Source organism: Aplysia californica, unplaced genomic scaffold, assembly GCF_000002075.1.
Source record: "Aplysia californica isolate F4 #8 unplaced genomic scaffold, AplCal3.0 scaffold00027, whole genome shotgun sequence".
Lineage (NCBI taxonomy): Eukaryota > Metazoa > Mollusca > Gastropoda > Aplysiida > Aplysiidae > Aplysia > Aplysia californica.
In genome coordinates, this window is record NW_004797297.1 from 1841365 (window position 1) to 1854923 (window position 13559).

Here is a 13559-nt window from a genome sequence, read left to right on the forward strand (position 1 = left end):
CTCTGATACACAGGAAGTTGTTTGGAGGTGTGCCGGAGGACGAATTCATAGACTTTACTTTTGCTTTTTAGCTGTGGTCTTAATGTTACAAGATCTATAGCTTTCTTCAATTTCAGACGAGTCTTACTCTTTATGCGGACTGTGCCCGTTTCAACGAAAGGTCATGTTGTTTGGGGTTTGAAAGGTAAGATTAATTTTATAGAAATAGAAAGGACTGGATGACTTTAAAGTTTAGGTTTAGGACAGGACTCAGCCAATAATCTTGATGACAGTATTGAGTAGATATCTATTTAGTTTTAGATCAGAAACTAAATTTTCAAAGTAGATCTAGATCTAGCTGTATGCCAAATTTATCTGTTCCATCTGAAAGGCCTAGATCTATATCCAGTGAGCATTTTGGTACCGTTTTTTAACCTCTCAGTTAATTTTTAAGAAAATGCTAATTGTTTAAAATTTGATCAAATTTGTTAAAGTCAGTCACTGGCTGCAACCCCATGTTTGACAGATAATAAAAGAGGGTAATTGTTTACTCTCTTGCGTTTAAATCCTGGGGAGGATTTCCGTAATGAGGGACCACTCTGAACTCTATGAATATCAATGGCCATCAAAATCAGTACGGAAGGTCTAAAATTTGGCCGGCACTATTTCTCAGAACGTTCGGGAAAATAAAGCTGGGCACTATTTCTCCGAACGTTCGGGAAAATAAAGCTGGGCACTATTTCTCCGAACGTTCGGGAAAATAAAGCTAGGCACTATTTCTCCGAACGTTCGGGAAAATAAAGCTGGGCACTATTTCTCCGAACACTCTGAAATCACATCCTTTCTCCCAAATTTCGGATATTATATAGATCTATAATTATAGTATAAGCTTACCAAAGATTGTTCGTATACAATATATGGTTCAAGCGGTCCAAAAAATGTCCGCAGTAAATATTTATATAAAGAAATGCTACAGTTCCAAACAGTTTTTCGCTACAGATATGGCGTGTTGCCTATGAAGGGTGCTGCTCTTAAACGTAATGTGTTGTGTTCACTCGTGTGCTGTCTAGATCTAGATCTAGATCTACGGAGGGTTATTGATAACGACACATAGAACTGGCATCTGCGTTTGTCACTGCTGCGACCAATGTACTGACACTGGCAAAGCCCCTTAATGTGTGTGATTCCATAATTTACATGTAATATCCTGTCCTTTTTTTTTAAAATTACGCACATTTAGGGTTAAAACAGCCCATCTTCTTCGGACAGGTGGACACACGCCCTTATTTGTTAATGTTTGTTGTTGTTTATGGGCTGTTCTAATTTTGATTTCTTTCTGTTGTGAAACCTTTCTTTTTCACGTTTTTACACTCATCTAAAAATTTCTAGACTAGCTCTTGAAAATTGAAATAGATATAGACCCAAAAATTTGCTCCTGTGTGTGTGTGTGTGTGTGTGTATGTATGTGCGTGTGTGTGTGTGTCTGTGTGTGGTAGTAAGTGGAGAGTGAGGAGTGTGTGTGTGTGTGTGTGTGTGTGTGTGTGTGTGTGTGTGTGTGTGTGTGTGTGTGTGTTTTCGGGCTTTATTTCAGCCTGTATTCAGTAACAGTTCAAAGTATACAAAAATAGAAACACAGGATCCATTCACTCCAGGGCTCATGAGTCGTTCGTCTCTTTCAGTTTCCCTCATTCATTCAATTCCCGTGTTCTCTCCCGCGGCTCATCCCTGTCCGCATGACTTTCTTCATACCCCACCCCCTCCCTCCAGGCACACACAAAGAAACTATCATTCTTTCCTTTGCACCCTGCGAACCATGGACAATAATATAGGCAAAACACTGCCTGAGCTGCATTCCTTTCTTTCGTGAGCTGTGGACCAGGCCAGGGGGTCGGTGTCGTCGTCTTGTCTTGTAGTTGCTGTCGCCTGTGGATACACTCGCACATTCTTCCTTTCACCCGCTCTTTCACTCACACTGTCTCTCCGTCCACAGCTCAGCTCGTCATACGTTCAAAAGTTGCCCACTGGTCATGTTTAGTTAGTGTGTGTACATGTGCATGATGGTGGTGGGTGTGTGGTGGGTGTTACTGAAGGTTGTCTGTAGGCGGGCTTGCCATGCGGTGTTCCTTCCCAGACCAGAGGCCAGAGGCAGAATGAAAGTTGGCGCCGAACTCTCGCAATAAATAGACAAAAAATCACGAGACCGGAAGCCGGAAACCGTTCGGAGAAATAAAGATCGGCACTATTTCTCCGAACGTTCGGAGAAATAGTCACTTCGCTAAAATTTAGACTAAAGCCAGTATGTTACAAGACTTAGATTTAGATCTACCTACAAATGATGAAACTGCTGTGGTTTACATATTCTTAATCCCCGCTCAAAGTTTTGAATATCCAGCCAGTCGGGGAAGCATAGAGTCTTGTCTAGATCTAGGCGCGGCTGGAATTTAATGCGAGAAAGTAAACAATTGCCTATAAGAGTACCAAGTGCACTAAACGTCTCCACATTAACAGAGTACAATCACTCTATAACGGAGCCTAATTTTTTTCAAGACTGTGAGATCATTACAAGTCAGTATTTTATGGCCTCAAACATGATGATCTGTCGTTATTTCGACAAAAACACAGAGCTTTGACACAGCTGGCGCCCCACCGGCCCCCCCGGCGAGCGAGTCGGCTTTATACTGAAGTGTCGTGCGGGGGTCACATGTTTTCCGAGTCTGGCGGAAGGATTGATGCAAAATAATTCCAAGCTAATTACTTTCATTCTTATAGGAAATAAACTGATCTTTTAATTGACACCTTTTGTGAGCAAGTATTTTACATATTTCGTGTAAACAAAAATCTTTGAAAATTTTGACGGTCTTTTTAAAGGCTTTCTATTTAAACGCCAAAGGCCAAAAATATACAGCGGGAAAGCCTGTTTAAAGCTCTACAGTTCACCGCCAATGAAAAGACGGTATTTAATCATCCCACGTTCCGCGAAGCATTTGAATGCACATGTGTCAATTTTTTAACCGGCCGACCACGCATTCCGACCGCGAGGGGCTTCGCTTTCCTCGGCGATTCTCCAGCTTCTAATAATCGGACATATAAACAACTTACACCATTGTAACAAGGAGGGGGGGGGGGCGGGGGGGGGGGGCAAGCTGATAATGACAAAAAATCACTTTTTTGACCAAAATGTGTTTCCATTAAAAAATGATAGTTCCACCATTTTTTAACAATGTGTTAAAATTAAAAGGGTTTTCATTGATTTGACTTCTAAATATTTAATTTTGAATTATTTTGAGGGTAGTGTATTTTTTTAAAAGATAATGAAAACTACTTTTTAAAGGTACTAAAATCTATTCTTGATGCACGTTTTCTCTTCCCCGCTATGTTTCACCATTGAATTCTTATCATGACATTGATGTCAACTGAATGTCAAATTGGAAATGAATTTTACTTGAAAAAATACATTAGAAACAATTGAATTATTATTTTTTTAAAAGTTTGTATGTGTTGTAAACTTAAAATCTAATTTTCTCAAAATTAGATCATTATACCCTACCTCGCAAAATGTGCAATATCTCAAAAACTACTTGAGATCTAAAAAAAAATTTTTAAGGCGGTGCTAGTCGCCCGATCTCGGGTGGCTAGCGTCAGGCTAGTAGACTGAATGCGGTCGAGTAGCCTGACACTACTGGCCCGTGGGGATTTCTGCGACCTTGGGTGGCTAGCATTTTCTGCCCATCCGTAGCCGGTCACCTAGATCTAGTCTTAGTCTTATACAGGGTGCCCACTATGGCTGGATCGGATCGATTGCCTGACTCGATCGCCTGAAACTGAAAACAAACAAGTTTGTTTTTGAGGCGACCGAGTCAGGCGATTGGCCGATCCTATCCGTAGTGGGCACCCTATATTAAGTAGCGTAAACACGGCCTCGCAGCCTTTCGAGTGACATGAACCTATTGAGAGCACCTAGCACACCTCTGTGATTGGCCCCCAAATAGATCATATGTTTTTCCGCTATCTTTTTTTTGTTGTCTCCCGAAGTTTCCCTCGCGGGTTGACTAGTTCCCTTAGATCTATCACCCTTTATTATTAATTATTATCATTCATCGGAATGCCGGTGACAAAGTTACTACTATCAAATAGAAATGCAGCGTCGTGATGTTATTAAAGATTGTCTAACTACTACCAAGATGTTTCAGTTGCCCAATCTCGCGTCAGAACGAGACTTGGGCACTAGATCTACCTCGTCATAGCATGTGATGGCCCGTGATACTAGTAGTAAACAAACATTCCAGCGCTGAGTTGAAAGCGAGAAATTTTGTCTGCGGGCAGAGAGAGAGAGGGAGGGGGGGGAGAGAGAAAGAAAGAGTGAGTGAATACGAGAAAGGGAGAGAGAGAAAGAGAGAGAGAGGGGAAAGGAAGGGGGGGGGGGGGTGGTTATTTGAATTACTGATTCCTGTCATTTCTCTCTGCCTCGGTTCACAAGCTGACCCGGTGCAATACAGTTATTATTGTACACATTATGGCCCGTCCCATCTTCATACATTATTCATGTATTATAATATTGTCAATTTTGGTCAGATCATTGAGAGTCAAACTTTCACGTTAGTAATGTAACCAGTAACAATCTGACAAGACTATTAGATCTATCTAGATCTATGAGCCTTTCCTAAAAGTTTGTCTTTCTGAGGTACCGTTCTCTTTGTAGATGTATTCAGGAAGAAAGAGAATGAAAATCCAGTCATATTTGGTGTCAATAGATCCGGTGAATGCCCCTGATAAACTGGAAGAAAAGTTAGGTAGATGGGGGGAAGGCGTTTTAACAAAAAATAATATATAAAGAAAAAGCCACATGTATGACATGGCCTGTAATATAACTTAAGTAACGCGAACCCCCACCACACCTTATTTAGACCACACATAATAGCCGAAATAACCAAACTTGTGTATAGCATGCAGAAAATCGACCAAATTTGTTCGCCCGAAACATGCGCAGAAATCCGTGCGGGCCAGTAGCGTCAGCCTACTCAACCGAGATCGGACGACTAGCCACTCTGATTAGAAAAACACTGTGTTCAGCATTTAATTTCCTGTTAGGTACAACCCTAACTCAAAATGGTTAAAATCTGAATTTTGGTACCTTTCTTCAGGCACACGCACAAATAATAGACAGAAAACAATGGGAGACAAAAAAGACGTCATCATCATCTTCAAGCACCATTTCAGTCTCATCCACACTTGTGTAATAAGTAATCCTCTGAGTCCTCCTTTCTCTGATTCTTCTTTTCTTTCTTCTTTGCTTTGCTTTTCATTCTCTTCTTTTATCACTACTATATTCCTCAGCCTTCTTCTTTTCTCTTCTTTCTGTCAATCTTAGCTTCACTCCTTTTTGTACCATCTCCATTGACCATTTAATGTCTTGTTTTTTTCACTTCATATGTTTGTGGTGCCCCTTGTGAAAAAAAATGTGTCTAGAAGTCCTCTGTATTGATAGAGATGGCTTAGATTCAAATCCAGGCTGTTAACAAAATGCAGTATAACACAGATAAGTATAACACAGATAAGTCGAACACAGAAGACTCGAAATCACGCTTCTGTCGAACTGCTTTCGGTCCCTTTTTCTTCTTCTTTATTTTTTAATGATATTCCTTGAACTACGGATCTCTCAAACTATTGAGGCCGGTCCAGACGAATTCGAGCTATTTGTGTTATACTGTACGTTTTGTGAAATGCCATCCAGTGCTTTTCTCTATCACAGTTCCTTTCCAACTGCTCCAAGCCCATTTCAAGGGGTTCTTTCTTTCTGTTGGCTACAGTTTGCTCATTTCTAAATGCTGCCCTGCAGAAATTTAATTTGTCGACCCATTTTACATTTTTAAAAACCCAAACTCTACAGGCTCACATTCTATTTCATTCAGCACAATATATAACACAATATTAGACAAATTTTGGGAGGGAAGATGTGTGTGTGGAAATTGAAGTGAGTAATTAAAGTAAAAATGTTTACTACAACTACAATGTTTTGGTTTCTTTGCAGGTTACTCAAGAAGTCGACTGAGTGAAACGAAATGAAAGATGTGATGTGCTAATATTATTATTATACGGTTCTCTGTAGTCTCTCTCTCTCTGTACAAGTGTCAAAAGAGGCTGGAGAAATATGATCAGATTGAATTTTTTGCACAGCATCCACAGATCCTTCAGCCAGAAATGCTTGGCGGGTCACCAAGTAAGCTTGTTGTCTGTGAAATGTCGATTAGGAGTGGGGTGATAAACAATTCTATTGCTTAATTTATGCTGTAATTCACAACTAAACTTTTCTTTTTATTAAAAAAGAAACGTATAATGCATGATATTCGTTTGGGTAATAGAGTTAGGGGGGGGGGTGTTTAAGAAACCCAGCTAGTGTTGTGCAGTGGCTAGATTCTTGCGTTTAATGCCGATTGTGCTGATTTAATGGCAGCGTAAGTATAAAAAATAATTTTTTCACTTTAGTGCAACAGAGCATGCCAAAATATTTGGCAAGAAAAACCTGTTGTGGTTGGGGTTTTAAACTTTTTTTTGGTAAGTGTTTTACGGTGCTTGCAACTGCGTAAGGTCATATGACACATTAAGCATTTTCAGTTTGGTAGGAATTTATTTTGAATATTGCTTGGGTGGAGGCCAAAGCCTACTCTTATTCATATTTGGATCACCAAAGGATCTTTAATTAATGTGCACAATTTGCACATGGGACCTCTGAGATTTTTTCACCCTTATCCAAGAAGGCTAATTGTTCGATCATACCAACTCTAAGATCAGGGGCGTTGCTGAAAGATAGCAGTAAGAAGGAGCCTGGAGAGTAGCAGTAGAAAGGGTCAGGAGCCCAGAGAAGGGGGGGGGGGACGCAGAAAGTGGAGATAAAAGCAGATGACGGAACATGATTAGAGAGCAGGAAAGGGGTGAAAGGAGAACATTTTAAAGAAGAAAATTTTCCATTGCTGTCAGTGGTCAGGTTTCGAATCCGGGACTTGTTGAAGGAGAGGCGAACACCGTACCTCTGAACCACAATAGCCCCCGAAGTGATGTTTTCAGTTCGAACCCAAAAATTGCACATCTTATCAATTATGAGACAAGACATTCGTGAAAGACTTACTTTTTTTTTGCTTTTGTATGGTATTGGTATTTTACTTTGAAAATTTGATTTAGTGGGTTGCAGATTTCATGGATCTACATTTGTTTTGTTTTTCATGAATTCATAACAAAGAAGTTGGTTCACCAAATTTTTTTTCTACTTTGAAGCATAAGAATAGATTAATAACTGCAATTGAAAAAGGATAGATGAACTTGTAAAAATATAAACTAACCTGCCACATATTAAAATTTTAAAAAATAATTACATTTTAAAAAAATGTGCACTATATGTAATCCTTTGAATACAGACTGACTCAGAGACTCATGAACAATATTTTAAAAACTATTTTGTAGACCTTCTGTCTGATAAAGAATCTTTGGTTCTGTACAGTTTTATTTTTGGACCCTCTGGATTCTGTTCAGGATGATAACTCCTGGTCTTTTTTCAGAGATGCAGTTCTGTGCTACTGCGAAATTGTTACCAGGCGCAAGCCACCCCACAACGCTGTCTCATCACCTTGACCCGACGACAGACGTTTAAGCCCCAGTATGCACGAGACAAAGTGGAGAAAACTTATGACCTGGTATATGAAAATGCTCTGAAGCACATCCTTGGACCTTGCCGATTGCTCTCCACTGTTGCTGGACTTGCTTCAGCTGGTGGATCAGTGTACGCTCTTTTGACCTACTCCGGCATGATGGAAGGATGGGATGTGTTCGCTCTTGTCTCTGTGTTTGGAATTTCTGTGGTCAGTGTAGGAGTTTTCAATTGGATTGCCCGCTATTATCTCACAAGAATCTATTTCAATGCTGATAAAGAACTCTTTGTTGGTGTGTACCATACTTTGCTAGGGCGTGTGAAACAGATCAAATATTCCACAGCGGATCTCAGACTTATCCAGACTCCAGAAGTCAGTGCTAAACTTCATTTAAAGAGCAATGTCATCATTAAAGATAGAACATTTCACTTGAAGGGATCTGATTTCTTGTTGCCAAAATACTACAACATGCATTTACAATTGTGACTGCATTCAGTTTTTATCTGTAGATCAAGGTCTGACAAGTGCCATGGATAGATTGTTATCATCACCTGGAGCTCATGTTCATGTTTGTTAACTGTACAGGTACACTCATTGGATTCATGTATTTCTGCTGAGTCTTTCTAAACAGCGGCCTTGTTAACACTTTATTAAATTGGTTTCCTAGATCTTTTTGTTTTTTCTTGCTTTGATGTTATTTAAGAAAAATTGTTAACAACATGCACACTGAAACACAGGATATGTAGTAAGCCTATTGTGGACTGCAAGATTTGCTATATAGGTTATAATAGTTATTGTTCCACACAGTCTGAGCTCTAAGAGTAAGAGGAATGTAATTGACCATCCAGTTGTCAAATTTTGGGCGAGCATTATGCACGTCAAAGAGACATTTGGTAGTTGAGAGAAAAAAAGCAGACTCCTGAAAGTTCACTGCTCCATAAAAATTTGTTAATATCTGCTCAATATAGATTTTGGTCCTTATTTAATTGCCATATTAGTGATCTCATTTATATTAGACCCATCATTGACTGTGACTGTGAAATGTGAGTAAGTACATTACATTTCAACATTAAGATAAAACAAAAGAGAATATGAACAACAGTGATTAGATCTATTTGTTAGTATCTCATTACAGTAGGACATGGCTATAGCGGGACTTTTATTTCCAGAAGAAAAATCCAAGTTCCCACTATAGGAATGCAAAGGGGAATTATGGTACCGAAAAATCACACACTACACGCTCTTTTCTTCTTTTATTGTCTTTTTGGCCTAGACATATTTTGAGTGGCTCATGTAACGCGTCTCTCCGCACCATCTCCCTTTGCCACCTGCCCCACCTAACTCATCACTGGACTGGCCAATCAGTATCACAACTCCACACTGCTGACTCAACTCATACTGACTGCCTTTCCCCCAGCTAAAGCTTGCTTGATCTCCCCCGCTGTATCCAAGTTCGGGCCTTTCCTTGCCCCGTTGAGAACAGTTAATTGAGTTTACATAGAAAAAAAAGGGGGGGATTCCGGTAACATCCCACTGCGGCAGGTGCCACTGTCGTCATGTTCTACTGTACTTATTTAATTCATTTTTATTTTCTAGCTTTTGTCACCTATTCTAGCTCCCTGGGGCTGTCCTGGGAGGGGGATGGGGTTAGACATCTTACTCCTTTCTCACTCTCCTCAATTTTTAAAGATATTTGTCACCCCCCGGGGCAGTGCCACTGACTGTAGTGTCTTTAGGCCTTTCCTGAATAGGGACATTTCTCGTTCAAGCACAGTAGAAAGAATTGTAAATGGGCTGATTCCTGTCACGCTCATAACTGTGCCTGATCTACAACAGGGAACTGCTGCTTTTTCTTTCCTAATCCTTACTTTTGTCATTTTTCCTCTACTTCTTTTGTATGTTTGTCACTCTCTTGTGACTTGCTATTTTTGGGGTGCCTTGATAGTCGAAGCAGACCTTGTGCTGTTGAAGCTAGAGAGGTGAGCAAAATAAGTCAGATTCCCTGTAAAGTTTAGACTTCTCTGTTGACACCCACCCCTTGGCGCTCATATGACCTTATGCAGTTACGAGTGCCGTAAAACCCTCTACTATAAAAAAAAAAGAAAAGATATTTAAGTGTCTTCATAAAGGTAGCCTACTCTTAACAATTTCAACATATAGAGCAGATTTATTAACGTCACCAATAAGAAACAACCCCTGTTAAGTAATAAAGGTCAGCCCAAAAAGTCACAAGGTGCTGCTTTTAATTGTTGATGATAAATCTACTCAATGTGGTTGAAATTGTTAAGAGTGCCTTAAAAAATAGTAGAGCTGCTTAAAGAGTAAAGGCTTCTTAACAAGTCAGGAAAATCGGTTTATGGGCTGAACAAATTTCAGCATCAGGGTGCACTGCTCAAGGTCATTGAATCCACATAGTCTGAGCTCTCAGAGTGTAACTCGGAATTTAAAAAGAAAAGGACTAAATATGAAAAATAAAACACTCTGAATTCCATCATATTCATGTTATTGGCAAGGCTAAATTGTATTTTTTTGTTATACAGTATCTACACTCAGTCAGGACAGAATATTTTCCTGCAACATTGCTATAAAAATAAATTAATAACTGTCAAGAGAAAAAGATGATTAAAGTAAAGGTTACATTTGTATTATAGCAAGACACAACAAAAGGATTATATAAGTATAAGTTTATCAGTCAAGACATTACACAGTATTTTCCTTCAATATAAATATATAACTTCTTATGTACAAATGCTGTGTCCATCTGAGAGTTTTTAATGTGTGTGTGTGTGTGTGTGTTTCTCTGTTCACTCAAACAGGCACTCGAGTGAATTGAACTTTCATGCTGCTATGTGGTGTAGGTGCACATGTAGCCTATCATGTCTGAAAGTTGAGAGCATGTCTGTGTGCGCTCGACTTAAATGTTTGTTGATAACGTGGGTGAGAGGGAGAAATGTGTTAGCATGTGAAAGAGTAAAATGTAAGTAGAGAAAAAAAGAACCAGTGCAACATATATATATATTATATATGCTTTGAAAATGCTAGTACGGTATTATATTGCACAAGAACATAATAGAAATTCTCTTTGTTAAAACTCACACCCGCTGATCTTTGTGGAACATCTGAAAGTCTTCACTGATGTTTGGTACTAGATGTACTAGAAGTTTTGCTTCTGTTATAATACACATCTTAGAGTTCATGACACCCACTATATACTATATGATAGGCAGAGAGTTTTTTCTATGCAATGAGATGTGGCAGACTAGATTTCTCAATATTTCATCACTATATTCTTTTACCATTAAATCGTTTTTTTTCAAACAACACAAAGTGTCCTCTCCACATAAAACATCAGGACTACACAACAATAAGGGCCATTCACTCAAACACTGGGCAAAACTTTCTAAAAATCTGTTAAAACTTGGTTCATACTCTGTTTTAAAATGAAAATCTACTCTGTCTCCGCCCCTGTCATAATTAATTTAATACGTCACAGAAAATTATATATAATTTTGGTAAACTTAGTTTAACTTCATTATATCAACTTCAGCAAAATATGTTTCATCCCAGATACTAGTGGTAAAATATAATCATTGGAACAGGGTCGGAGCTAACATCACAGGAAAGGTTCTGCTGCAAAACTTGGTAATAATTCATATCCAATATTGCCTAAGTGAGAAAATAGTGGAAATATGATGACCAAAAATAGTGCTAATATAACAAAAGAAAAAGTTCAAATGCTATGGAGGTGGTCTTGGTTGAAGATTTTCACAATACAAATGACATTAGTTCATCAGCCACACAAGTAAGGGATAGATTTATAATTTTCATCTTGGAGACTTCCAAAGATCAGATGAGTTCAGTTCTCCAACAGGCTAGAAAAATGCAAGCTTTCCCTAGCAGTGCTAATATTACAATCACAAGACAAAAACAGAAGGTAGGAAAATGTGTTCACATCATGATCCTGTTCCATTAAATAACAGATGTAGGCCTTCTTTTGTGTTCAATATAATTCATGCTTGTGGGGAAAGAAAAGTAAAGTGAGTAGTTGGCGGGTGCTCTGGTGTGGTTTGCTTCTTCTTTCCTATCAAACATTGTCTCTCCTCCTTCTTTTTTATGTTTGTTACTCTCTTGTAACACCTCTAATCATCGGTACTTATATGACTTTATTGTGTTCCAAGTGCCGTAGAACACTAACTAAAAACTGAAAGAAAAGTACAGACCATAACATTTAAACAAGACCAGTTTTATACATTTGCACTATTCGTATCGAAGCTCACTTTAAAAGAGATATATATATATCACATTGAGTGAAAGACAGAAGTATGAAAGTGAAGAAATGGAAGGGCAAGGAAATGATTACCATTCAGGTATCCAAAATCATTATTATATCACCGTTTTCAATTAATGTATTACTTCGAGCAAAATATGAAACACGGGTATTGCATAAAATGCAGACACTAAATCTATTGAGTTTTATACCACAGTACTTTTCCAATGGCACCTTACATTGAAAAAATCTCTCGGACAAAAAGTGCATTTTATGTTCACAATCTGCTGAGAACATGAACGTTTTTTTTTCATTATGTAGGTTAGCTATAATTTATAATTGGTTTCAGACTTTTACTTCAATTTTTCCACAAAAAGAGTCTTTCACTTTCATTCATGTTCAAGGTAGAAATCAAATGACTCTCAGCTGATCAGATTTTTATCAACGGGGTGACAACAAGTGTTGAAGGGTATGACAACAACAACCCAAAATTCCACTGTTCAAAAAGTAGACAGTATTGGTCACAGGCTTGTTTTACAGAAAACAGAAATAATACTGATTCTGTCTCTTTACTTCATTCAATGTATTTTGAGAGCTATTTAATTTATTGGTATTATGTTTAATGAAGGAAAGCAATACAGTGGAACTCAGATTCAACAAGGTCGCCAGTCCTGATCTAAAATCTCGTTGAATCCGAGTGTGCGTTAGAGCAAACATGAGGTTTTGTGTAGATAATTACAGGCTTTGAGCAAGTAATGTATAAAGAGAAGTAACAAGTGGTGCCTGAAATGCCTCCATATTATGAACTGAAAAAAACCCAATTCGTTCAAATGCATGCCTGTGTCATCTCAATTGTTTGCCAAAAAGTTGTGTTGCTGTGTAGAGCCTAGCATACAGCAACTTTTGATTCCATAGACAGCACACAATTCATTACGTAGATCTACGTCAAGACTAGCTTATTGTAAAATTGTAATAATGATTAGTTGCCGAGAGAAAAAAGACTGACGCGTTATAGTTACAGTATCTGCGATGTTCCACGCACTGACTGCTGGTGCCCCCCCCCCCCCCGACACGCACACACTGTCACACATGTGCAGGCCACCCATCGGACCCGGACACTGACACACGCTGGAGTAGATACGTGTGCGTGCCAACAATGCATGTGTTGGTATGAAAGAAGGCCACTGATTATTTGCATGCAATCGGGTAAGTGAATAATGGTTCATGATGCGGGTTCAATGGATGGTTTCCGGGAATATAAAAAAGTTTGTTGTGGGAGATTAATTAGCAAAATTAAAGCCACGTCAGCAGGCGCTGTTCACCCTGGAAGCAACCTCGTTGATTCCCGAGCTTGCGGATTTAAGTGTTCGTTGAATCCATCTCTTGTTGAATCCGAGTTCTCGTTGAATCCGAATTCCACAGTATTTCATGGTAGTGAGGAAACCTGATATCATATGATTACAGGGATGGTGGGACCAGAGAAAAAGTGCTGCTCAGATCCCTGTTAAATCAGAAATGCAAAGGAAGAAAGCATTTGAGGACTAATCCAGCTGTATTTATTCCTGGGTAGTTTCCCTTGCCACAAGCACCTGGTGGCTGGCCTGTGCTTGACACATCGCGCGTGTGCGTGCGGGTAGCTAGGCTAAGGGCTAGATCGAAGTCTGCAGCATACC

The 13559-nt window shown here is 39.1% G+C and overlaps 1 protein-coding gene across 1 annotated transcript; it reads left to right on the plus strand.

The window, feature by feature from the left end:
* Positions 1-8287, plus strand: LOC101856556. Its single transcript, XM_005091251.2, has 3 exons — positions 1-184; positions 6008-6196; positions 7530-8287. The coding sequence occupies exons 2-3, from the start codon at positions 6128-6130 to the stop codon at positions 8103-8105; spliced, it is 645 nt and encodes a 214-aa protein (XP_005091308.1). The 5' UTR covers positions 1-184; positions 6008-6127; the 3' UTR covers positions 8106-8287.
* The last annotated feature ends 5272 nt before the right edge of the window (positions 8288-13559 follow it).

Coding starts and splice junctions, on each gene's coding strand:
- LOC101856556 (XM_005091251.2), top strand. CDS start 6,128: ATGATCAGATTGAATTTTTTGCACAGCATCCACAGATCCTTCAGCCAG. Junction 6,197..7,529: donor AATGCTTGGCGGGTCACCAA/GTAAGCTTGTTG, acceptor GTCTTTTTTCAG/AGATGCAGTTCTGTGCTACT.